The 25569-nt window shown below is 41.8% G+C and overlaps 1 protein-coding gene across 1 annotated transcript; it reads right to left on the reverse strand.

The window, feature by feature from the left end:
- Nucleotides 1-651: 651 nt before the first annotated feature.
- Nucleotides 652-18180, reverse strand: LOC128652367 (interleukin-20-like). The gene is made up of 5 exons (XM_053705305.1): nt 17878-18180; nt 1623-1685; nt 1366-1518; nt 1132-1206; nt 652-735 (listed from the first exon to the last, which is right to left on the reverse strand). Exons 1-5 carry the CDS (start codon nt 18178-18180, stop codon nt 652-654), a joined length of 678 nt encoding a protein of 225 aa, XP_053561280.1.
- Between the last annotated feature and the right edge of the window lie 7389 nt (nt 18181-25569).

Genomic DNA, 25569 nt, shown 5'->3' on the forward strand with positions numbered 1-25569 from the left:
TGTTTAACCAGATTTATTGAAGACCTGTAACTTGAGACTAGCAGACCTTGGGCTAGTTGACGTTCCATTTCTACATTTCTAAACTTAACAAACATAGTCATAGGGTTTATTGGAAATGTATTTATTTTGTTAAAATCATTCAAATGCCATTAACTGCATGTACCAAACATTTGTATCATATAAATAAATGTAATTATGCATTATATCTCACAAAACAGAGCAATAACAAACAAAAGTCTGTCACAGCATTTCTGCATATTTATTGTAGTTGAAATACAAGCCTGTAATGTCAATATGACATTTTTATATATCATTTTAATCTTTTAACAATAGAAAAAATATTAAAATATACTACTTTAAATAACAATCTTCCTATAATTATGAAAGTTTTAGCTGTTGTATGGGCTACTCTCTTGAAAACAGTTTTTTAACTTTTAAAATAAATAAATATTTAAATCTCAATAAATACATAAAACAGTTCTCAAAAAATAATACATACTTAAATGCATACATAAATAAAACAATATTTAGAAATTAATTATATAAATAAATACAATCATAGATAGATAAAATAAATAACTAGCACAAAGGAATAAGTTGCCAATGGCTGTTGAACTACACACTCTCCATACTGAACTCTCATCTTCACCCTTAGGGTAAAAAATTCTTTTTCATCCAATGGAACAAAATATTAAGGTCCCCAACGGCTTTCACAGTGGCAGCCTCTGTGTCTAACTAAAGAAAAAAAAAAAAGGAAATAGATTAGTGAGTTTATATATACAGTATATATATGTTTCTACAGTTTTGCACACACACATCTATCTATCTACACACACATCTATCTAATGTTATATATATATATATATATATTTATATATATATATATATATATATATATATATATATATATATATACACACACACACAGATATGTGAGTTACATTTTCTATTCAATGCATTTTTCTGCTTATTAAACCTGTTTTCTCTCTTCTTTAGCTTCTAAGTTTGTTAAAAAAAGGTATAGGTTAAACGAGTTTTAGAAGTTAACATCATAATTAGATCTTGTTTATCTACTATTTAAAGTTTTAACAGTTATAGGAACACAAGGTTAAAATGATATGTATAGAATACCTTGTAAAACTCTTCCTTGAAATCTTCTATGACGCTGTGAGACTGTTCCCCGCATGGGCACCTCATTGTGGCATGCTGAAATGAATATGAATAACATACTTTAATTTGCACTAAGAGGTAAAAAGATAAAATACAATTCTCTGTGGAAATTACAGTAGGTATAAATAAATTATAATATGACTTGCTGTGAGTTATGTAAGGGTAATATAATAGGCTTTAAATTATTATACTTACACATTGCTTTAATTCTATCTTAAAGCCAAGTAATGAATTGGCCAATTGATTGCAGCTCCTGTTTACGTGGCCTGAGTCAAATTCTATGTTGGGAAAAACATTATTCAGATAGAAACCAAGGAGTCTGAGTAGAAAACAGCATCTTTCTGAGGCCTGAAGAGAAAATAATAATAAATCAGTATCAATGTGTGGACAATTATATTATAGTATTAATGTTTTATATAAATAGTGGACAATTGTATTAATCTTTCACTCACCTTTATCTCATTTAGCACACTGGTCTTTAGTAGACTAATGTGTATAACGGTGTCCTGATGATACTAAAGCATAAAAAAACAAGAAAAAATACATTAATCTGAGCTGCAGAACAACAACTTAAAAAAAAATGAAGTAGAAACCTTTGCTAGTGCTGAATTTCTCTTTTAAAAAGTATCTTCTGCTTTAACAGTGCTACATATTAATGAACTATTTTATTCAGTTTTTCAGTATAATTTATCTGGTGTCTTTTATGATCATTCTATTAATTAATTAGTTACCTTAATTTGTTTGGATATTTGTAATCTTATTTAGGTGAGGAATATCATTGGACATTTAGGGGTCGATCACAAAAACGTATACAATGATTTGTTGACAAAGATTGCCATAGTTTTATTGTATCTCCATGCATTTGAGAAGTCTAATAGCTCTTAAATATCCCTAGTTACCAACTGCGCTTTTTTTGGATGGTTCTATATACTTCAACAGGTCTCTGAGATATACATGTGTGTGAACAACAGAATTCTAAGATACATGTGAAGACCCTATATCCAGTTACCATTATATGACATGAGTAAGTAAGTAAACTAGGAAACTCACCAAGAATTCTTTGATCTCCAAGAAGTGTTTTCTAATGTTGTGGATGTTGGTAGAAACTGGGCATTTATTTGTATTGGCTTCAGTGCAATGTATTTGAATTAGCAGAATCCAGGTAAGACCAATCCACACATATCCTGAGAGGGCTATCATGACTGCCTTATGAAAGGTTACCTGGAAAAATATATAATATATTACATACTGTATATAAATATAGGATAACATTTGATGTTTATTTAATTGCATGACAAAAATATGTGTGGCAGTTTAAGTCTAGAAAACTATATATAGCAGTTATGCAGTTTTTTTGTAGACAGTTAGATAGATAGATAGATAGATAGATAGATAGATACATAGATAGATAGACAGATACAGTAGATAGATGACGGATAGATAGATAGATAGATAGATAGATAGATAGATAAAGTTTGTATGTAAATAAAGAAGCCAAATATTTGTTTTTAAAAAATAGGACATTAATTTCAATTTAAAAACAAGCTGAAAAGAGAGAACATAAAATAACATTGAATTGTAAAATGAAAGCTTTTTAATATGTACATTACAAAGTATTGTAAAGTAGTGTAAATATATCTTACCTAAGCAGAGATTTACAAGTAGTAGTAGAGAGATGCTATACACCTTTGCTTTTATATACTTCAGCATCCTGCATAAAACTTCCTGTACCTGTAAGGCAAGGGATTTTTTTTACATACCTGTTTTTGTGATCTATACATTTAGTGTATGTGAATCAGAATCTCTGTGAGTAATGTAACTCTTACCTCATTTTTTTTTCAAAGCATCCTCTTTGTATTTTTTTTACATATACAACAGATTAACTGTGTTCACATTTTTACCAAATTACAACATATTGATCAATCATTTCGTGTTGACATCTCTTTTAAGAAAATTATCTGTTGGCTTTATTGTAGTTCATTTTTTAAATGTTCATTTATTTATTATCTAGTACGTGACAAAAAAATGCCCCTTCATTGCCCTGCTTAGCGTTTTATTTTTTTCTGGAGGCTTGTAATATTCATTGCTATGTTCTCTCATTTTAGAGCGTTTTATACAATAACATGTACAGTATTTACATTGCATTTTTGCGCATGACGGAAATAGTGCACATATTATGAATTGAAAGTAAACGCCTTTGCTTGAGCTCAATTTAATTTAATGCACTTCGAGTTAGCGTGACTTCAGAGTTCTGGTTAACTTTTAAGTGAGATAAAAAAGTTGCTTAAAACAAATAAAAATACATTTAACAGTAAAGTTACACTCATGTTAACATAGTTAACATAGTCTGATTATTAATTATTTTACAAAAACTGCATTAAAAAGTTATAAGGGCTCAAAGAATATGAAGTCTCAGGTTTTAGAAAAAAAAGGCCTGCGTAGAGATACATTCATATACATGTATATATATATATATATATATATATATATATATATATATATATATATACACTAGTCCTAAAGCCCGTTCACACGGGCCATTTTTTGCAGTACAGCGGTCCCACCCCTTGCGCTCTCTCCCTCCTCCTCTCTTTTGCTCTCTCACCCCCCTCTCTTTTGCTCTCTTTCTCCCCCTCTCTTTGAGTTTTCTCTCTCCCCCCTCTCTTTTGAGCTCTCTCTCTCCCCCCTCTCTTTTGCGCTCTCTCTCTCCCCCTCTCTTTTGGGCTCTCTCCCCCCTCTCTTTTGCTCTCTCTCTCCCCCCTCTCTTTTGCGCTCTCTCTCTACCCCCTCTCTTTTCCGCTCTCTCTCCCTCTCTCTTTTGCGCTCTCTCTCCCCCTCTCTTTTGCTCTCTCTCTCCCCCTCTCTTTTGAGCTCTCTCTCTCCCCCCTCTCTTTTGAGCTCTCTCTCTCCCCCTCTCTTTTGTGCTCTCTCTCTCCCCTCTCTTTTTGCACTCTCTCTCCCCCCTCTCTTTTGCTTTCTCTCTCCTCCTTCTCTTTTGAGCTCTCTCCCCCCTCTCTTTTGCGCTCTCTCTCTCCCCCTCTCTTTTGCGCTCTCTCTCTTCCCCCCTCTCTTTTGCGCTCTCTCTCTCCCCACTCTCTTTTGGGCTCTCTTCCTCCCCCTCTCTTTTGCTCTCTCTCTCCCCCCTCTCTTTTGTGCTCTCTCTCCCCCCTCTCTTTTGCGCTCTCTCTCTTCCCCCCTCTCTTTTGAGCTCTCTCTCTCCCCACTCTCTTTTGGGCTCTCTCCCTCCCTCCTCTCTTTTGCTCTCTCTCTCCCCCCTCTCTTTTGTGCTCTCTCTCCCCCCTCTCTTTTGTGCTCTCTCTCCCCCTCTCTTTTGCGCTCTCTCTCCCCCCTCTCTTTTGCTCTCTCTCTCCCCCTCTCTTTTGAGCTCTCTCTCTCCCCCCTCTCTTTTGCGCTCTCTCTCTCCCCCTCTCTTTTGCACGCTCCCTCCCCCCTCTCTTTTGTTCTATCTCTCACCCTCTCTTTTAAACTCTCTCTCTCCCCCTCTCTCTTGCGCTCTCTCTCTCCCCCTCTCTTTTGTGCTCTCTCTCTCCCCCTCTCTTTTGCGCTCTCTCTCCCCCTCTCTTTTGTGCTCTCTCTCCCCCCTCTCTTTTGCGCTCTCTCTCTCCCCCTTTCTTTTGCGTTCTCTCTCCCCCTCTCTTTTGCACTCTCTCTCCCCCATCTCTTTTGCGCTCTCTCCCCCCATCTCTCCCCTCTCTTTTGCGCTCTCTCTCCCCCCTCTCTTTTGCGCTCTCTCCCCCTCTCTTTTGTGCTCTCTCCCCCCTCTCTTTTGTGCTCTTTCTCCCCTCCTCTCTTTTGTGCTCTCTCTCCCCCCTCTCTTTTTTGCTCTCTCTTTCCCTCCCTCTCTTTTGCGCTCTCTCTCCCCCCTCTCTTTTGTGATCTCTGCCCCCTCTCATTTGCACTCTCTCTCCCCCCTCTCTTTTGAGCTCTCTCTCCACCCCTCTCTTTTGCGCTCTCTCCCAGCTCTCTTTTGCGCTCTCTCTATCCCTCTCTTTTGCGCTCTTCCCCCTTCTCTTTTGTGCTCTCTCTCCCCCCTCTCTTTTGCGCTCTCTCCCCCTCTCTTTTGCTGTCTCTCTCCCCCTCTCTCTTTTGCTGTCTCTCTCCCCCCTCTCTTTTGCGCTCTCTCTCCCCCCTCTCTTTTGCGCTCTCTCCCCCTCTCTTTTGCGCTCTCTCTCCACCCCTCTCTTTTGTGCTCTCTCTCCACCCCTCTCTTTTGCGCTCTCTCCCCCCTCTCTTTTGCGCTCTCTCTCCCCCTCACTTTTGCGCTCTTCCCCCCATCTCTTTTGCGCTCTCTCTTCCCCCTCTCTTTTGCGCTCTCTCTCCCCCTCTCTTTTGCGCTCTTAACTCCTTCTCTTTTGCGCTCTCTCTCCCCCCTCTCTTTTGCGCACTCTCACCCTCTCTTTTATGGTCTCTCTCCCCTTCTCACTTTTGCTGTCTCTCTCCCCTCTCTCTTTTGCTGTCTCTCTCCCCCTCTCTCTTTGGCTGTCTCTCTCCCCCTCTCTTTTGCTGTCTCTCTCCCCCTCTCTCTTTTGCTGTCTCTCTCCCCCTCTCTTTTGCTGTCTCTCTCCCCCTCTCTTTTGCTGTCTTTCTCCCCCCTCTCTTTTGCTGTCTCTCCACCCCTCTCTTTTGCGCTCTCTCCCAGCTCTCTTTTGCTCTCTCTCTCCCCCTCTCTTTTGCGCTCTTCCCCCCTTCTCTTTTGAGCTTTCTCTCCCCCTCTCTCTTTTGCGCTCTCTCCCCCCTCAATTTTGCTGTCTCTCTCCCCCTCTCTCTTTTGCTGTCTCTCTCCCCCCTCTCTTTTGCGCTCTCTCTCCCCCCTCTCTTTTGCGCTCTCTCTCCCCCCTCTCTTTTGCGCTCTCTCTCTCCCCCTCTCTTTTGGGCTCTCTCTCTCCCCCCTCTCTTTTGCACTCTCTCTCTCTCCCCCTCTCTTTTCCGCTCTCTCTCCCCCCTCTCTTTTGTGCTCTCTCTCTCCCCCTCTCTTTTGCGCTCTCTCTCTCCCCCTCTCTTTTGCGCTCTCTCTCCCCCCTCTCTTTTGTGCTCTCTCTCTTCCCCCTCTCTTTTGCGCTCTCTCTCTCCCCCTCTCTTTTGCGCTCTCTCTCTCCCCCTCTCTTTTGAGCTCTCTCTCTCCCCCCTCTCTTTTGCGCTCTCTCTCTCCCCCTCTCTTTTGCACGCTACCTCCCCCCTCTCTATTGTTCTATCTCTCACCCTCTCTTTTAAACTCTCTCTCTCCCCCTCTCTCTTGCGCTCTCTCTCTCCCCCTCTCTTTTGTGCTCTCTCTCTCCCCCTCTCTTTTGCGCTCTCTCTCCCCCCTCTCTTTTGCGCTCTCTCTCTCCCCCTTTCTTTTGAATTCTCTCTCCCCCTCTCTTTTGCACTCTCTCTCCCCCATCTCTTTTGCGCTCTCTCCCCCCTCTCTCCCCTCTCTTTTGCGCTCTCTATCCCCCCTCTCTTTTGCGCTCTCTCCCCATCTCTTTTGTGCTCTCTCCCCCCTCTCTTTTGTGCTCTCTCTCCCCTCCTCTCTTTTGTGCTCTCTCTCCCCCCTCTCTTTTTTGCTCTCTCTTTCCCTCCCTCTCTTTTGCGCTCTCTCTCCCCCCTCTCTTTTGTGATCTCTGCCCCCTCTCTTTTGCACTCTCTCTCCCCCCTCTCTTTTGCGCTCTCTCTCCACCCCTCTCTTTTGCGCTCTCTCCCAGCTCTCTTTTGCGCTCTCTCTTTCCCTCTCTTTTGCACTCTTCCCCCTTCTCTTTTGTGCTCTCTCTCCCCCCTCTCTTTTGCGCTCTCTCCCCCTCTCTTTTGCTGTCTCTTTCCCCCTCTCTCTTTTGCTGTCTCTCTCCCCCTCTCTTTTGCGCTCTCTCTCCCCCCTCTCTTTTGCGCTCTCTCCCCCTCTCTTTTGCGCTCTCTCTCCACCCCTCTCTTTTGTGCTCTCTCTCCACCCCTCTCTTTTGCGCTCTCTCCCCCCTCTCTTTTGCGCTCTCTCTCCCCCTCACTTTTGCGCTCTTCCCCCCATCTCTTTTGCGCTCTCTCTTCCCCCTCTCTTTTGCGCTCTCTCTCCCCCTCTCTTTTGCGCTCTTAACTCCTTCTCTTTTGCACTCTCTCTCCCCCCTCTCTTTTGCGCACTCTCACCCTCTCTTTTACGGTCTCTCTCCCCCTCTCTCTTTTGCTGTCTCTCTCCCCCCTCTCTTTTGCTGTCTCTCCCCTCTCTCTTTTGCTGTCTCTCTCCCCCTCTCTCTTTTGCTGTCTCTCTCCCCCTCTCTTTTGCTGTCTCTCTCCCCCTCTCTCTTTTGCTGTCTCTCTCCCCCTCTCTTTTGCTGTCTCTCTCCCCCTCTCTTTTGCTGTCTTTCTCCCCCCTCTCTTTTGCTGTCTCTCCACCCCTCTCTTTTGCGCTCTCTCCCAGCTCTCTTTTGCTCTCTCTCTCCCCCTCTCTTTTGCGCTCTTCCCCCCTTCTCTTTTGAGCTTTCTCTCCCCCTCTCTCTTTTGCGCTCTCTCCCCCCTCACTTTTGCTGTCTCTCCCCCCTCTCTTTTGCGCTCTCTCTCCCCCCTCTCTTTTGCGCTCTCTCTCTCCCCCTCTCTTTTGGGCTCTCTCTCTCCCCCCTCTCTTTTGCGCTCTCTCTCTCTCCCCCTCTCTTTTCCGCTCTCTCTCCCCCCTCTCTTTTGTGCTCTCTCTCTCCCCCTCTCTTTTGCGCTCTCTCTCTCCCCCTCTCTTTTGCGCTCTCTCTCCCCCCTCTCTTTTGCGCTCTCTCTCTTCCCCCTCTCTTTTGCGCTCTCTCTCTCCCCCTCTCTTTTGCGCTCTCTCTCTCCTCCTTCTCTTTTGAGCTCTCTCTCTCCCCCACTCTTTTGCGCTCTCTCTCTCTCCCCCTCCCTTTTGCGCTCTCTCTCTCCCCCTCTCTTTTGCGCTCTCTCTCTTCCCCCTCTCTTTTGCGCTCTCTCTCTCCCCACTCTCTTTTGGGTTCTCTCCCTCCCCCCTCTCTTTTGCTGTCTCCCCCCTCTCTTTTGTTCTCTCTCTCCCCCCTCTCTATTGAGCACTCTCTCTCCCCCCTCTCTTTTGCGCTCTCTCTCTCCCCCTCTCTTTTGTGCTCTCTCTCCCCCTCTCTTTTGCGCTCTCTCTCCCCCTCTCTTTTGCGCTCTGTCTCCCCCCTCTCTTTTGCGCTCTCTCTCTCCCCCTCTCTTTTGTGTTCTCTCTCCCCCTCTCTTTTGCGCTCTATCTCCCGCATCTCTTTTGCGCTCTCTCCCCCTCTCTCCCCTCTCTTTTGCGCTCTCTCTCCCCCTCTCTTTTGTGCTCTCTCCCTCCCCCTCTCTTTTGTGCTCTCTCCCCCTCTCTTTTGTGCTCTCTCTCCCCTCCTCTCTTTTGTGCTCTCTCTCCCCCTCTCTTTTTTGTTCTCTCTCCCCCCCCTCTCTTTTGCGCTCTCTCTCCCCCTCTCTTTTGCAATCTCTCCCCCCCTCTCTTTTGCACTCTCTCTCCCCCCTCTCTTTTGCGCTCTCCCTCCAACCCTCTCTTTTGCGCTCTCTATTCCCCTCTCTTTTGCGCTCTTCCCCCTTCTCTTTTGTGCTTTCTCTCCCCCCTATCTTTTGTGCTCTCTCTCCCCCCTCTCCTTTGCGCTCTCTCACCCCTCTCTTTTGCTGTCTCTCTCCCCCTCTCTCTTTTGCTGTCTCTCTCCCCCTCTCTCTTTTGCTGTCTCTCTCCCCCCTCTCTTTTGCACTCTCTCTCCCCCCTCTCTTTTGCGCTCTCTCTTCCCCCTCTCTTTTGCGCTCTCTCTCCACCCCTCTCTTTTGTGCTCTTTCTCCACCCCTCTCTTTTGCGCTCTCTCCCCCCTCTCTTTTGCGCTCTCTCTCCCCCTCACTTTTGCACTCTTCCCCCCTTCTCTTTTGTGCTCTCTCTTCCTCCTCTCTTTTGCGCTCTCTCTCCCCCTCTCTTTTGCGCTCTTCCCCCTTTCTCTTTTGCGCTCTCTCTCCCCCTCTCTTTTACACTCTCTCCCCCTCTCTTTTGCGGTCTCTCTCCCCCTCTCTCTTTTGCTGTCTCTCTCCCCCTCTCTTTTGCTGTCTCTCTCCCCCTCTCTCTTTTGCTGTCTCTCTCCCCCTCTCTTTTTCTGTCTCTCTCCCCCTCTCTCTTTTGCTGTCTCTCTCCCCCCTCTCTTTTGCTGTCTCTCTCCCCCCTCTCTTTTGCTGTCTTTCTCCTTCCTCTCTTTTGCTGTCTCTCCACCCCTCTCTTTTGCGCTCTCTCCCAGCTCTCTTTTGCTCTCTCTCTCCCCCTCTCTTTTGCACTCTCTCTCCCCCTCTCTTTTGCGCTCTCCCTCCACCCCTCTCTTTTGCGCTCTCTATTCCCCTCTCTTTTGCGCTCTTCCCCCTTCTCTTTTGTGCCTCTCTCCCCCTCTCTTTTGCGCTCTCTCCCCCTTCTCTTTTGCTGTCTCTCTCCCCCCTCTCTTTTGTGCTCTCTCTCCCCCCTCTCTTTTGTGCTCTCTCTCCCCTCTCTTTTGCGCTCTCTCTCCACCCCTCTCTTTTGTGCTCTCTCTCCACCCCTCTCTTTTGCGCTCTCTCCCCCCTCTCCTTTGCGCTCTCTCTCCCCCTCACTTTTGCACTCTTCCCCCTTCTCTTTTGCGATCTCTCTTCCCCCTCTCTTTTGCGCTCTCTCTCCCCCTCTCTTTTGCGCTCTTCCCCCCTTCTCTTTTGCGCTCTCTCTCCCCCCTCTCTTTTACGCTCTCTCCCCCTCACTTTTGTGGTATCTCTCCCCCTCTCTCTTTTGCTGTCTCTCTTCCCCCTCTCTTTTGGTGTCTCTCTCCGCCCTCTCTTTTGCTGTCTCTCTCCCCCTCTCTCTTTCTTGCTGTCTCTCTCCCCCCTCTCTTTTGCTGTCTCTCTCCCCCCTCTCTTTTTCTGTCTTTCTCCCCCTCTCTCTTTTGCTGTCTCTCTCCCCCCTCTCTTTTGCTGTTTTTCTCCTTCCTCTCTTTTGCTGTCTCTCCACCCCTCTCTTTTGTGCTCTCTCCCAGCTCTCTTTTGCTCTCTCTCTCCCCCTCTCTTTTGTGCTCTCTCTCCCCCCTCTCTTTTGCGCTCTCTCCCCCCTCTCTTTTGCTGTCTCTCTCCCCCCTCACTTTTGTGCTCTCTCTCCACCCCTCTTTTTTGCGCTCTCTCCCCCTCTCTTTTGCGCTCTCTCTCCCCCTCTCTTTTGTGCTCTCTCTCCCCCTCTCTTTTGCGCTCTTCCCCCTTCTCTTGTGCGCTCTCTCTCCCCCCTCTCTTTTGCGCTCTCTCCCCCTCTCTTTTGCCGTCTCTCTCCCCCCTCTCTTTTGCGCTCTCTCTCCCCCTCTCTTTTGCGCTCTTCCCCCCTTCTCTTTTGCGCTATCTCTTCCCCTCTCTCTTTTGTGCTCTCTCTCCCCCTCTCTTTTACGCTCTTCCCCCCTTCTCTTTTGCGCTCTCTCTACCCCCTCTCTTTTGCGCTCCTTCCCCCCTCTCTTTTGCGGTATCTCTCTCCCCCTCTCTCTTTTGCTCTCTCTCTCCCCCCTCTCTTTTGCGCTCTCTCTCCTCCCTCTCTTTTGCGCTCTCTCTCCCCCTCTCTTTTGCTCTCTATCTCCCCCTCTCTTTTGAGCTCTCTCTCTCCCCCCTCTCTTTTGAGCTCTCTCTCTCCCCCCTCTCTTTTGTGCTCTCTCTCTCCCCTCTCTTTTGCACTCTCTCTCCCCCTCTCTTTTGCTTTCTCTCTCCCCCTTCTCTTTTTAGCTCTCTCTCCCCCCTCTCTTTTGCGCTCTCTCTCTCCCCCTCTCTTTTGCGCTCTCTCTCTCCCCCCTCTCTTTTGCACTCTCTCTCTTCCCCCCCTCTCTTTTGCGCTCTCTCTCTCCCCGCTCTCTTTTGGGCTCTCTCCCTCCCCCCTCTCTTTTGCTCTCTCTCTCCCCCTCTCTTTTGTGCTCTCTCTCCCCCCTCTCTTTTGCGCTCTCTCTCCCCCTCTCTTTTGCACTCTCTCCCCCCCTCTCTTTTGCTCTCTCTCTCCCCCTCTCTTTTGAGCTCTCTCTCTCCCCCCTCTCTTTTGAGTTCTCTCTCTCCCCCCTCTCTTTTGCTCTCTCTCTCTCCACCTCTCTTTTGCACTCTCTCTCCCCCCTCTCTTTTGTTCTCTCTCTCCCCCTTCTCTTTTAAGCTCTCTCCCCCCTCTCTTTTGCGCTCTCTCTCTCCCCCTCTCTTTTGTGCTCTCTCTCTCCCCCTTGCTTTTGTGCTCTCTCTCTCTCCCACTCTCTTTTGCGCTCTCTCTCTCCCCCTCTCTTTTGGGCTCTCTCCCTCCCCCTCTCTTTTGCGTTCTCTCTCCCCTTCTCTTTTGCGCTCTCTCTCTCCCATCTCTTTTGCGTTCTCTCTCTCCCCTCTCTTTTGCGTTCTCTGTCCCCCTCTCTTTTGCGCTCTCTCTCTCCCCCTCTCTTTTGTGCTCTCTCCCCCCTCTCTTTTGTGCTCTCTCTCCCCTCCTCTCTTTTGTGCTCTCTCTCCCCCCTCTCTTTTTTGCTCTCTCTCCCCCCTCTCTTTTGCGCTCTCTCTCCCCCCTCTCTTTGCGATCTCTCCCCCCTCTCTTTTGCACTCTCTCTCCCCCCTCTCTTTTGCGCTCTCTCTTCCCCCTCTCTTTTGCGCTCTCTCCCCCCTCTCTTTTTCTGTCTCTCTCCCCCTCTCTCTTTTGCTGTCTCTCTCCCCCCTCTCTTTTGCGCTCTCACTCCCCCCTCTCTTTTGCACTCTCTCTCCACCCCTCTCTTTTTGCGCTCTCTCTCCACCCCTCTCTTTTGCGCTCTCTCCCCTTTCTCTTTTCCTCTCTCTCCCCCTCTCTTTTGCGCTCTTACCCCTCTCTTTTGCGCTCTCTCTCACCCTCTATTTTGCGCTCTTCCCTCTTCTCTTTTGCACTCTCTCTCCCCCCTCTCTTTTGCGCTCTCTCCCCCCTCTCTTTTGCGGTCTCTCTCCCCCTCTCTCTTTTGCTGTCTCTCTCCCCCCTCTCTTTTGCTGTCTCTTTCCCCCTCTCTTTTGCTGTCTCTCTCCCCCTCTCTCTTTTGCTGTCTCTCTCTTCTGATGTCTCTCTCCCCCTCTCTTTTGCTGTCTCTCTCCCCCTCTCTCTTTTGCTGTCTCTCTCCCCCCTCTCTTTTGCTGTCTCTATCCCCCCTCTCTTTTGCTGTCTTTCTCCCCCCTCTCTTTTGTGGTCTCTCTTCCCCCTCTATTTTGCTGTCTCTCTCCCCTTCTCTCTTTTGCTGTCTCTCTCCCCCCTATTTATCTCTCTCCCCTCTCTAGCGTGACCGTGCCTGGCCGTGCCCTTCTGCGGCCATTCACGCATGGCCACGCCCCCTTCACGTCGACCACGCCACTGCTCATGCCCGGCCACGCCCACTTCTCCCGCGGCTTCAGATCAGCTAGGGACTCTCAAAGGCCAGGTGTGTTTGTCCTTGTGCTGTCTCTAATGGGCATGACAGCTTCGGACAAACACACTTGGCCTTTTATTATATAGGATATATGTGTGTGTGTACATATGTATTTATATGTGTATATATGTGTATATTTCTATTTACAGACATAGATATATATTTTATAAATAAATTATGATATATATATAGAAATATTTATTTAAGAATAAATATAACATATTCTTCTATGTGGGGTACATTGTAATGTGAAATATTCATATTTCATTATGCGTTTACCACACTTGAATAAACATGATTGGGTTAGCGCGAGAGTATGGATGTTAATTTTTTTTTTTTTTTGCAGTTTTCGTACTCCGTTGAAGTCTATGGGAGAATTAGTTAACGCGGTTGCGATATTTAAAGTTACATTTTTTGTGTGCGTCAGGATTTTGCCCATGCGCAATCTTTTTACTTTCAACATTTAATACAAGCACAACCCAACATGAGCAAAAACCCTCTGTCTAGCGAAGTTAACGCATGAGCTAGAGCACAAAATAGTGCTCCCTCAATCTAATTCTTAATGGTCCTGATATAGAAGAGGTGTTTTGTGATTCCAAACCAGGACTGCTCTCTCTTTAAAGGAACCCTCTTATTGCAAATACATATTTTTCCTATAGATAAATAACTATTGCCGGATTTTTTTAGGGAGTCACTGTTTGTTTTCAAAAAGCTAAATTTTTGTATTTCTTAAACATGAGGTAATGAAGTTGAATGACGCCGTTATGACTGCATAGTGTGTTCAGTCAGGCACAACATTGCCTGACACTACCTTAATTTTTAGTGTTGAGACACATGTATTAATCAGGTTGTCCAGTATGTGGTGCTGTTTTGTTTATTTCACATTCAATATTGCCAGTACCATTTATATTTTTCATATTTTTAACTTCATCATAAATAGTGCCTTTTACTATAAAAGCATTTATTACACCCTGCATGAGCTCACCACCGACATCTCCTATCTTCTGCCATTCACATTAAACCTCTACACAAATCTTACTTCTCCAGTACATTACTCAGCATGCTCACACTCAGCTGCTTCCAAACTCCACCCTCCCTGAGCACATCTAAAACAGTGGACTTCAGTTAGTTACTAGAACTGCTCCATTCTGTGGCTCTACTCACACTGATTATAGACTTTCCTCTTCAATCCTCTGTGTACCATTGCTCTGTGGACTTCAGTTAGTTACTAGAACTGCTCCATTCTGTGGCTCTACTCACACTGATTATAGACTTTCCTCTTAAATCCTCTGTGAATCATTGCTCCCTGGTAATCAAGTAAGTCACCTAAGTACAGTTTACACAACCTAGTCACACACAGCATTTCCATATGTAACCCTATAACTGCCCAAATTATTCATCTCACTTTCAATTTTTATACCTTTTAGTGGTGATATTATCTTATTGTATGACTTCTGCTCTCTCTAATAAACCTCATATCACAATTAAATTACCATCTAGTTTTTTTGTAAGCCATATAGCCTCAAAAAGCATGATATTCCCTTGTACTGGTGCCTCTCTAAGAGTCATATCTCCACATAAAGACCTTCTGTTCCTATGGCCCATTGACATCCACAAACCCCATGAGACTAGTGCTTAAACTCCTGATTTTGTATTTCCTGTTAGTCATATGCACACAAGAGACCTCAGATCAGACCCTATAGCCCTGGAGACCCTCTGTCACATACCTACATTATGAATCAGATAAGATGAGCGTTCCATGGGCAAAAATGAAATAGTTTCTACAATCCCAGTGTAATTCTGTAAAGATTTTCGTACTACAGATCTCAGTTTTTTCTTACCAACTAAAAGATGGTGAACTTTTCTCAAAACACTCCATCTACTTAATACCATAATAGAAAAACACAAGCATATGAACATGTAGGCAATTGTAAGATGCTATATGCAGAAAGCAGCATAATGTGATTCATATTGGCTGCAGGATGTAATTTGGAATCTGATGATCTAAAACTTGTTGCCATTGAGAAAAATCACACAAAATCTGTCAAATTTGTGTTTCTACAATTATTTGAGGGACCATGCTGTGCTGATAAGACCTCTTAGATCATCTCGCCAGAGTGGAGAGCTTTAGATGATTAGGATCTCAGTCTCAAACATTGTCACCCAACAATTGAAGGTTAAACATTTATAACCCAGATAGTTATTAGGTAATCACTATGGCAGTGTCAATCATTTGATAATGCTTAGGCATATTAAGTAAAGAAATGGGCATATGTTCCTGCTTTTTATAGAGCACCTCTCTTCACCACATGGAGCAGTGTGGGCCCCTTCATTGGAAAGAAGATATACCCAAATTATAATTGAGATATTATGCCCTTTTTAACATCAGGTGATTAAACTGACAATTACGTGGCCACTTTTCTTGGCCCTAAACCAACACAGTTCTCAGCTGAAAGGCCAACATTAAAATATATACATGACTTGCTATATAGTGGATACTTTGGCAGCACCAATCATTTGATAGAAACTTATGTATCTAAAATAAATATATGGGCATAGAAAGTCCAAATGTTTCTTCTTTGTACACCACATTGGGCAGTTTAGGTAAGTAGAAATGCCCAAATTTGTATGAAAGGTATTTTGCCCCTTCAGATATCAGGTGATTGAGATGCCAATCATATGTCTGTTTTGTGATTTTGAGTCTAGACCATTGTTTTTTATATAGAGAGAACCTGTTTAAGCATGAATGCAAAATGTGGCTATCTAGTCATCACTGTGACAACAGCGATAACTAGCTGGACAGTAGGCATATTAGATATATTTAGAAGTATTGGCAATAACCATACTTTAATATGTTTATTGTGTCTCCATCTGTCAGGTTGTTGCAAAGGTAAGGTTGACTACCTTAAACATTGTTATAATTATGGGGTTTGGAGTGAATCTTAAAATGTCCTTACCTATCTCACCTGACATGAATTTAAAATGTTCAGGTAATATAGCTCTCCTGGCAGTAGAGTCTAAAAATACATTTCTTGGTCTACTCTAATCCTGCAAAGTATCCAAGAGCCCAAAATACTGTATGTGCAAACTGACTTTCCTAAGAATCATTACTATTGTAAGCTACTATTATAAAAAAAAAACACACACACACAACTTCACCCCTCAACAAAATAAATTATATTTCCAAAATCCTTATGACCCCCAATTACGTAACATTCAGCAAACAAGGTTCCCTAACTGGGAAACTGCATGCCTCTGTTCATGGGTAGTGAGGTATCATCCATTGCTGTAATTAAAGATTGAAAAAGCAATAATTTGTGACTTGTGCAGCCCCCAACTTCCCTGCTTTCCAGTAACCAATGCCAAATTATTCCATGATGTTTTTATTCTGCCACCTCTGGGGTGTGGTATAAATTAGAGATCAGTGGATTAAATACTGTTGCTTCTAAACTTGCGGTTGCAGGCTCACATGAATGACCCTCCACCTCAATGACTCTCATGCTACATCCACAGTTTCATAAATGAAGCCCTATGTTTTAAACTTAACATGTACATTTTATAAAAAATACTAGCTAATTGGGTCTGTGGTTTATTGAGGATCCAAAATAAACATACAGGAATTTTGTTATGAGAAATCAGAAATATATATACAGTATGTTCCATAGCAATGGTAAGACATATTAGCAAGTCGGCACCTGAGTAAAAATTAAAAAAAGAACACTATTATATAGCCAACAATCTAAATAAGACCTGTATAGTATATAGAAAACACAAATCAAAGTTAATCCTCGTTTTTTCCCCCTCTACAAGAATAGTGAGGCTCCTCTAGGACCTCCATCTCAAACTGCTATATGACATTTCAGGAGGACAATAACGATATAAAGTCCTTTTTAGGACTTCTAAGAACTATTAAACCCATTCAACATACTTATGGTAAATATAGTGTAATATATAAGCAAACAATTAACCCCTGTGTACAATAGACATATCATGTGAGTGTATATCCCCCAAAGGGAAAAACAATGGCCTCTCCTGGGCCTGAACATTTAACTACTACCAATAAGGGGACTGGATAGGGGGCTTGCTACAAAAATATAATGGATAGGGCCACTTTTGGACCCTTAAGATCATAGATGATTACAGTAGCACTATTGGAATATATTAATCACATTTATAGTATATACAACTAGTATATAAAGTATGTAATGTCAGTCAACATAGGGAAAGGGATAATATTAAAGGCAAGGAGCTTATTAACATCAGAATAGATAAATAAAATACTAGCTTTTAATGTTGAATAGGGAGTGTCAATGGAATCTACGTTCCTATGTTTATGAAACAAAATGTTTAGGGGAGGGTGGGGTGTGACATAGGAGAACCACGGTTACAAGTCTACTAGAGCTAACCAAATATGGTATATACGTAGCTCTCTCAAGATGAATCAATTTGAAAGCAAATTAGGTATGATAATGGAACCGCTTTAACTCCATCCATATATACAAATATAATTATGGCTATAAAAGCCAGGCACCCTGACTGAACTAATTAGGTATATCATTTGAGTGCTAGGTTACCTTTATATGAAAGTATAGAATAATAAATTGAAGAGTATATACCTATATTGCTACTTAGAAAGACAGAACTATCACTATAATACTATTACTCACCTTAATAGGGGTGATCTAAGAGACTCTATTGAAGTTTTGTATATAAAATACCTCTGAATATAGCTATAACAGGAAAACAAAGGGCATTCAATTAACTATAAAAACACAGTGTATAGAATAGCACTCTTAACGAAACAAATAAGCAAAGGATGCAGAGTGAAAGAGGTATATGGCAGTAGCACTACATTAATAATGCCAAACAATTCTATATATATAAACTAATACTTAAAAGTACATTAATAAGTTACTGCATAAAACTTAGTAGTCTACCCCTCTTTAATCTGCCTAACCGCACGCTGCCTGTCTAATATAGCGCTCTGAACAGAACATAAATACTGAGCACACAATTAAAAAAAAAATGGCAATAGAACGAAATTGAAAAAGCCTATCAATTATATAGATAAACCAATACTAAGAGTTTATTTGCATTAGCCAAATAAGTCTCTGCCTAGGGACTACCCGACTCCAACTTTACTAGCACCGTGCTGCATCGGGGTTAGGCAGAATTTCCTCCGTTTCCCAAGAGCGATGTAAGGCGTCATCCAGGAGTGAAAGTTAAAGTCCCCAACTGACCAGGAGCAATACGCTAGTGGGAAGGATATTGTTGCATATCTATCTGCTCCATGCCACATAAACTCTAAACACCCTCCTGTCAAGAAGCTAGGGCCCCTCGCCTCTGACCGTGACATAGTATGAGGATACACCATATTGTCTTGTGGCTCAACTCCTACATCAGCTGATTCTCCAGACTGGCAAATCAGGTCATCTGACACCCCCTCCCCGGGATCGGCCATATCCCACGAGGGTAGGTTAGTCCATTGTGTACCATCCAAAAGCACTTCTTGAAGTGGTGATATGACAGCTTTAGTCTGCGGCTTTCCCATCTGAGTTGTCGGTAGGAGGGTGCTAAAAGTTCGGATCACAGCCACTTCGAAGTCATCAAAGATGGCTTGCAGGTTATGTAGAAGTTCCTCCATGAGGACCGTTATGGAGTTTTGAATAGAATAACTGTAATTATACCAATGAGTAGCATTCAATGTAGAATTGGCAAGTAACCCGCTCAGTAAAGGAGATCGATGCGTGGCGTCACAAGCCACTACAGCTAGTCCTTTAGGCCTCCCCATACAAAAGCTCCTTCAGTGGCTGAAAAGTTGCGTTATATAGCCATAGCCAGAATACACATGAAGCGATAGTATCACCGTGGTCTTCAGTAATTTTGGCTGTATAAAAATCATAGGTAGACAGAGTTATTAATTCTTAAATCTAGTAAGTGCTCAGGATCTCTTCAAAACTGCGTCTTGCTGCTTCGGTGCCTGGCTCCGCCCCCTCGGGTCTGTGGTTTCTTTTAATATAAAAATAATGAAATGTAGAGGTGTCTTTTTTTAGAGTTTTGACCTTAAACAAAATTGTGAATCTACATTATATAATAGAAGGACACGTATTAAAAACTACTAGCTTCTATGGCATTGCTGTGCTTTATAAAACAATCCAAGGAGGATAAAAGTGAATATAGCATCATGGTTGCAGTTTCTCTAGGATTATAGAAAAATCAAGGAGATTGTTGAAAAGGGTAAGCAATGAACCTCAACCCCCCTCTATATTTACACAATACCTCAGACTACTAAATGTAAACACAGTTGACTTTAGCACATCTACTCAAGTAGTCAGTCCTTTATAACGGTTCCTAACAAGCCTCTGCAGAGGAGATAGGCTAACACACTTTTAAACACAGGTTATAACATAGTAGTACCCATTACTTAACAAAGACTAAAACTTCATAAATTCAGATAGGGCATGTCATTTTAAATAACTTTTCAATTTACTTTTATCATCTAATTTGCTATGTTCTCTTGGTATTTTTAGTTTAAAGCTAAACTTAGGTAGGCTCATATGCTAATTTCTAATCCCTTGAAGGCTGCCTCTTATCTGAATGAATTTGACAGTTTTCACAGCTAGAGGGCATTAGTTCATGTGTGCCACATTGATAACATTGTGCTCACGCTGTGTAGTTATTAAGGGGGCAGTCTGCAGATGCTTAGATAAAAGGTAATCACAGAGGTCAAAAGTATATTAATATAATGTTGGTTATGCAAAACTGAGGAATGGTAAATAAAGCAATTATCTTTTTAAACAATAACATTTTTGGTGTTTACTGTCCCTTTAAATACATAATTGAATCACTAATTTATTAATATGTTTTAAAATCCCTTTAATTATAATTTATTTATTAAACATGTCTGTCTGGGAGTTTGTTGGTTTAATTAATCAATTTAGTGCCAGATTACGAGTGGAGCGATAACAAAAAGGGGTTTTTCGCAGGTGTTTACATGTGTCTGGTTTTTCATTCGTATTACTAGTTAAAAGTAAACGAGATTGCTTGAGCTCAATTGAAGTTAACTTTAGTTGCTGAGCAGCAGGAGGTGGGTGTTGTGTAAATAGCTGCCACAAAATAAATAAATAATAAATAAAAAAAATAGAATGCTGAACAAAGAATATACCAGCTATATAATGAGTTTAAAAAATAAAAACAAAATAAAAAAAGTTTAATTACTTAAAGGGACAGTCTACTCCAAAATAAACGTTCATGATTCAGATAGAGATTGTAATTTTAAACAATTTTCCAATTTACTTTTAACACCAATTTTGCTTTGTTCTCTTGGTATTCTTAATTGAAAGCTAAACCTAGGAGGTTCATATGCTAATTTCTAAGCCCTTGAAGGCCACCTCTTCTGTCAGGGCATTTTGAGAGTTTTTCACCACTAGAGGGTGTTAGTTCATGTTTCATATAGATAACACTGTGCTCAGGCACGTGGAGTTCAGGTGAGACAGCTCTGATTGGCTAAAATGGATGTCTGTCAAAAGAACTGAAATAAGGGGGCAGTTTGCAGAGACTTAGATAAAAGGTAATAACAGAGGTAAAAAGTGTATTTATATAACTTGTGTTGGTTGTGCAAAACTAGGGATGGGGTAATAAAGGGATTATCTATCTTTTTAAACAATACAAATTCTGGTGTAGACTATCCCTTTGACTGTACATTTTCTATTCTATTTTATTGTTTTCATGTGGAAAAAAGACTTGCTTAACAGTGGGTAGAGGGATCCTGAACATTGACAGAAAATATAGAGGGGCTTTGGTGTTATACAATTGACCTAGGAGGCTTTTACTATTGGTCAGTGTAGCCTGGGTGAATTGGCATAGAAATGTTAATATTTTCCAAAAGCACCTAAATGAGAACCACTATTGAAGTGCACAACATTTTCATTGAGTTTTGTCTCAGGTGAAGGTATTTTAAGATTTGAGAACACTGAGGTCATGGATACTACAGAGACTAAAGGTGTTTTATAAGGAAATGTCCTTCTAAGAGTATAACCTACCCAAACTTGCTTGACTGTATCATGATGATGTAAGCAAAGTTTTTTTTTTTAAATCTATTTTCACTTGGCAACTTTATAAATTGGGAAACATGTGCAAGTTCAAAGACTGTATAGAATTAAAATGTTAATAATTATTTAATTAAAATGTTTCAATCCTATTTTTGTTACATCTATAAATACTAGAGCTCCCAAACCATCCTTTTAATTTCACTCCTTACCCCAGGGGTGGCAAACCAATTAGAGAATGTGTGTCCAGATTGAAAATGAAAAAATGCACTCAAGTGCTCATGGTACATTTATTTATATGTATTTAGAGGAAAATTGAAGAAACATTAGTTACTTTTTTTTATTTAATAGTAAATATCCACAGTTAAAACGGAATTACTGATATAGCATGGGTTCAAAAGATAAAAAAATTACCAAGCATTACTATTGCAACCAGTCAAACTATGCAGTATAGTGGTAGCCAGGAAGTGAAGTGTCAGCAAATGGTTTTGAGTGCTATATTGGGTGATCATGCCATAGGTTCAACATCATCACCCTACCCTAGAAGTCACCTGTTTTCTAAATGAGAAACAAGGGCAACCCCCTCCACTCACATAAATGAAACACCCACAATTACCACCCTTGTCTGAGGACCATCCAAACTCATCCTTGCACCACCAAACACCCTCTCCTTAGCCCAAACTCTGCCCTGAGCCTCCATTCCCAAAATATTAGGGAAGCAATACTGAGAGGAAAACATCACTAGCACCTTATTAATAACAACCGAGACTCATGCGTAACCATAAACTGGTAACAGAAAAATATATACATTTCTTAACTGATAAATTTCAATAACTACATCCAATATTTTCTATGGGATTTGCAAAAAGAGAAATGTGTATTTTCCTTGAAAGTGAGAGGTTTTTGACCCACTTTAAAAAGTGGATTTTTTTCAAGTTTGTGCCAGAATGTATTGTTCGGGGTAAACCAGAAGGCAGATGATGTCAATGTTAATCTTTGTTGCAGGATAACCAAGTGACACAATGGAAGCCCAAATCTGACAGTTTGAAGGTTGAGGGAATGTTCGACAAATTTAATTTATGCTCCATTTTCCTACATTATTCTAAGATTGATCAGCTATGTATAAATTTAGTGATTTTCCTGTCCCGATTTAAGAGTGTATTGTCCTTGCCTTAGTGTTTATCCTGGGAATATATTTTTATTTGATGAAGGTAGGTCTTTTCATTCTTATTTTTAATTTTCAACTCGCATCTGTGACAAGTGATGGATACAAATCCTTAGAAATTCCTCAGTTTTTGACTTGCAAGGTTGAAGGGAGTTTTTTTCCATTTGGTATTAGTTTAACCATAAGGTTTTATGGAATCTAGGCCAATGAAACACATATATTGACAGACACCAAGCTATGCTTGAAAAACTGAATTCCAACTTGTGTATGTGTGTAAAGAAGCCCTTACATTCACTAATAAAGAGGTGGAACTATCTCCCATAGACTATAAACATGAATAGGTGAGACCACCATGAGTCCCTTAATTCAGAGAGTGAACCTCTTATACTATTCAGTTGTATATAGGGGAAATACAGTCACAGTGAGGACCCCTACCCAGCTCAGTAAACCCTATATAGCCATTGTCAGCATTGTACTAGACCCCTAGTCTAGTGGAGCCAGTAATCAAAATTTCCCAGAAATCATCTGCATATAAAAGGTGTGTGAGACACATTAAAGGGACATGAAACCTAATTTTTTTCTTTCATGATTCAGATAGAGAATATAATTTTAACCCCTTAACGACTCATGTTGTACAGGGAACGTCGCACACAACCTGGTCTTTAAAGAACAGCGACGTACCCTGTACGACATTGGGGTTTTAAGCGGCTGGAAGCAATCCTGATCACTTCCAGATGCTTTCCGGTTATTGCAGTGATGCCTCGATATCGAGGCATCCTGCAATAACAACCCTTGGCCATCCGATGCAGAGAGAGCCACTCTGTGGTCCTCTCTGCACCGGACATTGATGGCCGGTATCGTTGGTGGGTGGGAGTTTACGTGGGAGGCTGGTGGGCGGCCATCGATGGGCCCTATGACGTTGAGGGGCGGGATTGTCGTGGGCGCGCACGGAGACACGCGCGTGCGTGCACGGGTGGAAGCGGGTGGGAACGGCTACACTACAGAAAATGTAAAAAAAAAAAAAAGTAAGAGAGTGGGGTAATATTTTATTTAAAAAAAGCATCTAAGGGATCTGGGAGGGGGTGGTGGTTTTTGGTCTTTGGGGGGGGGGCTGCACTACAGAAAAAAATAAATAAAATTTTAAAAAAAGCTTTTTTTTTTAGTGAGTAGACAGATGTCAGTACCCAAGATGGCTACCAATAAGGTAGAGGGGGAGGGATAGAGAGCTGTTTGGGGGTGGATCAGGGAGGTTGGGGGCTAAGGGGGGATCCTACACATCAGCATATGTAAATATGCTAAAAAATGTATTTAAGATGGTGGGGAAAATTGTGGGGTGGGAGAGGGAAGAGAGCTGTTTGTGAGGGATCAGGGGGTGTGATATGTCAGGTGGGAGGCTGATCTCTACATTAAAGCTAAAATTAACCCTGCAAGCTCCCTACATGCTCCCTAATTAACCCCTTCACTGATGGGCATAATACATGTGTTGTACGCAGCTGCATTTAGCGGCCTTCTAATTGCCAAGAAGCAACGCCAAAGTCATAAATGTCTGCTATTTCTGAACAAAGGGGATCACAGAGAAGCTTTTACAACCATTTGTGCCATAATTGCACAAGCTGTTTGTAAATTATTTCAGTGAGAAACCTAAAATTGTTAAAAATGTAACGTTTTTTTTTTTCATTTGATCGCATTTGGCGGTGAAATGGTGGCATGAAATATACCAAAACGGGCCTAGATCAATACTTGGAGTTGTCTACTACACTACCCTAAAGCTAAAATAAACCCTAGAAGCTCCCTACATGCTCCCTAATTAACCCCTTCACTGCTGGGCATAATACACGTGTGGTGCGCAGTGGCATTTAGCGGCCTTCTAATTACCAAAAAGCAATGCCAAAGCCATATATGTCTGCTATTTCTGAACAAAGGGGATCCCAGAGAAGTGTTTACAACCATTTATGCCATAATTGCACAAGTTGTTTGCAAATAATTTCAGTGAGAAACCTAAAGTTTGTGAAAAAATTTGTGAAAAAGTGAACATTTGGCTGTGAAATGGTGGCATGAAATATACCAAAATGGGCCAAGATCAATACTTTGGGATGTCTTCTAAAAAAAAATATATACATGTCACTGGATATACAGGGATTCCTAAAAGATATCAGTGTCCCAAATTTGTAACTAGCGCTAATTTTGAAAAAAAGTGGTTTGGAAATAGCAAAGTGCTACTTGTATTTATGGCCCTATAACTTGCAAAAAAAGAAAAGAACATGTAAACATTGGGTATTTCTAAACTCAGGACAAAATTTTAAAACTATTTAGCCTGGGTGTTTTTTGGTGGTTGTAGATATGTAACAGATTTTGGGGGTCAAAGTTAGAAAAAGGTGTGTTTTTTTCCATTTTTTCCTAATATTTTATCATTTTTTTTATAGTAAATTATAAGATATGATGAAAATAATGGTATCTTTAGAAAGTCCACATAATATGTATGGGTACAGTAAAGTACTCTAGAGTAGAGGAAAATTATAGCTAAACACAAACACTGCAGAAATATAAAGATAGCCCTGGTCCTTAAGGGAAAGAAATTGAAAAATGGCCTTTTCCTTAAGGGTTTAAACAACTTTCTAATTTACTTCTATTATCTTTGTTTCATTCTCTTGGTATCATTTGTTGAAGGAGCAGCAATGCACTACTGGTTTCTAACTGAACACATGGGTGATCCAATCCAAATCAATATATATATGCAACCACCAATCAACAGCTAGAACCTAGGTTCTCTGCTGCTTCTGAGCTTGCCTGGATAAACCTTTCAGCAAAGGATAACAAGAGAAGGAAGCAAATTAAACAATAGAAGTAAATTGGAAAGTTGTTTAAAATTGTATTCTCTGTCTGAATCATGAAAGAAAAAAATTGGGTTTCATGTCCCTTTAAGTAACCACAAATTCATATGAAGTATGTATTTTTAGTGGTCAACAGTCTACATTGAAGACCTCTATTTGTTTAATTTATTCTTATTTCCCCACATCTGCCATGCAGAATTGAGAGAATAAAGGAGGGAAAAGGTTTTACTTTCGTAGTGTAAATTCTGTTAAGTTAACAAATACAGTTTGTCACTAAATTTGAGCAAATACATTTTGCTAAAGAGGTTTCCCAAGCTTAAAGTTTATTATAACCAACAGCACTACAAACCCTAGACCATTGTATTGTTCCTTGGTCCATAGTTGTTAATTTCTTGGTAACATAACTTGGTAAAACTATTTCTGATTTATTTGTTGGAAACAATGATAAACACAAAGAGAATGTTTTCTAAAAACATTAAAAGCTGGGTATTCTGAGTCACATGCACTAGAGGCACGGATCACAATGAATAAATAAATATATATAAGTATGTAAAAAAATCCCTTGTTTTACAGGTAGAGGAAGTTTTGTACATGATGCTGAGGTATATAAGAGACAAACTGAACAGCATCTCTAAAAGGGATAGTCAACACCAACATTTTTATTATTTTAAAAAGATAGATAATCCCTTTATTACCCTTTATAACCCATTCCCCAGTTTTGCATATCCAACACTGTTATAGTAATATAACTTTTACCTCTGTGATTACCTTGTAGCTAAGCTTCTCTACACTACCCCCTTATTTCAGTTCTTTTGACAGACTTTTAGTCAATCAGTGCTGGCTCCTAGGTAACTCCACGTGCGCTAACATAATGTTACTATATGGCATACATAAACTAATGCCCTCTAGTGGTGAAAAAATGTCAAAATGTATTGAGATTGGAGGCGGCCTTCAAGGGCTAAGAAATTAGCATATTGACCTACTTAGGT

Source organism: Bombina bombina, chromosome 3 (assembly GCF_027579735.1).
Source record: "Bombina bombina isolate aBomBom1 chromosome 3, aBomBom1.pri, whole genome shotgun sequence".
NCBI lineage: Eukaryota > Metazoa > Chordata > Amphibia > Anura > Bombinatoridae > Bombina > Bombina bombina.

Bases quoted from the DNA above. Each gene is read 5' to 3' on its own strand.
- LOC128652367 (XM_053705305.1), bottom strand. From the start codon at position 18,180: ATGGAGGAACTTCTACATAACCTGCAAGCCATCTTTGATGACTTCGAA. The intron at 1,207-1,365 runs GTAAGTATAATA...TATTCATTTCAG, and splicing joins AGATAGAATTAAAGCAATGT to CATGCCACAATGAGGTGCCC. The intron at 736-1,131 runs GTATTCTATACA...TTTTTTCTTTAG, and splicing joins TCAAGGAAGAGTTTTACAAG to TTAGACACAGAGGCTGCCAC.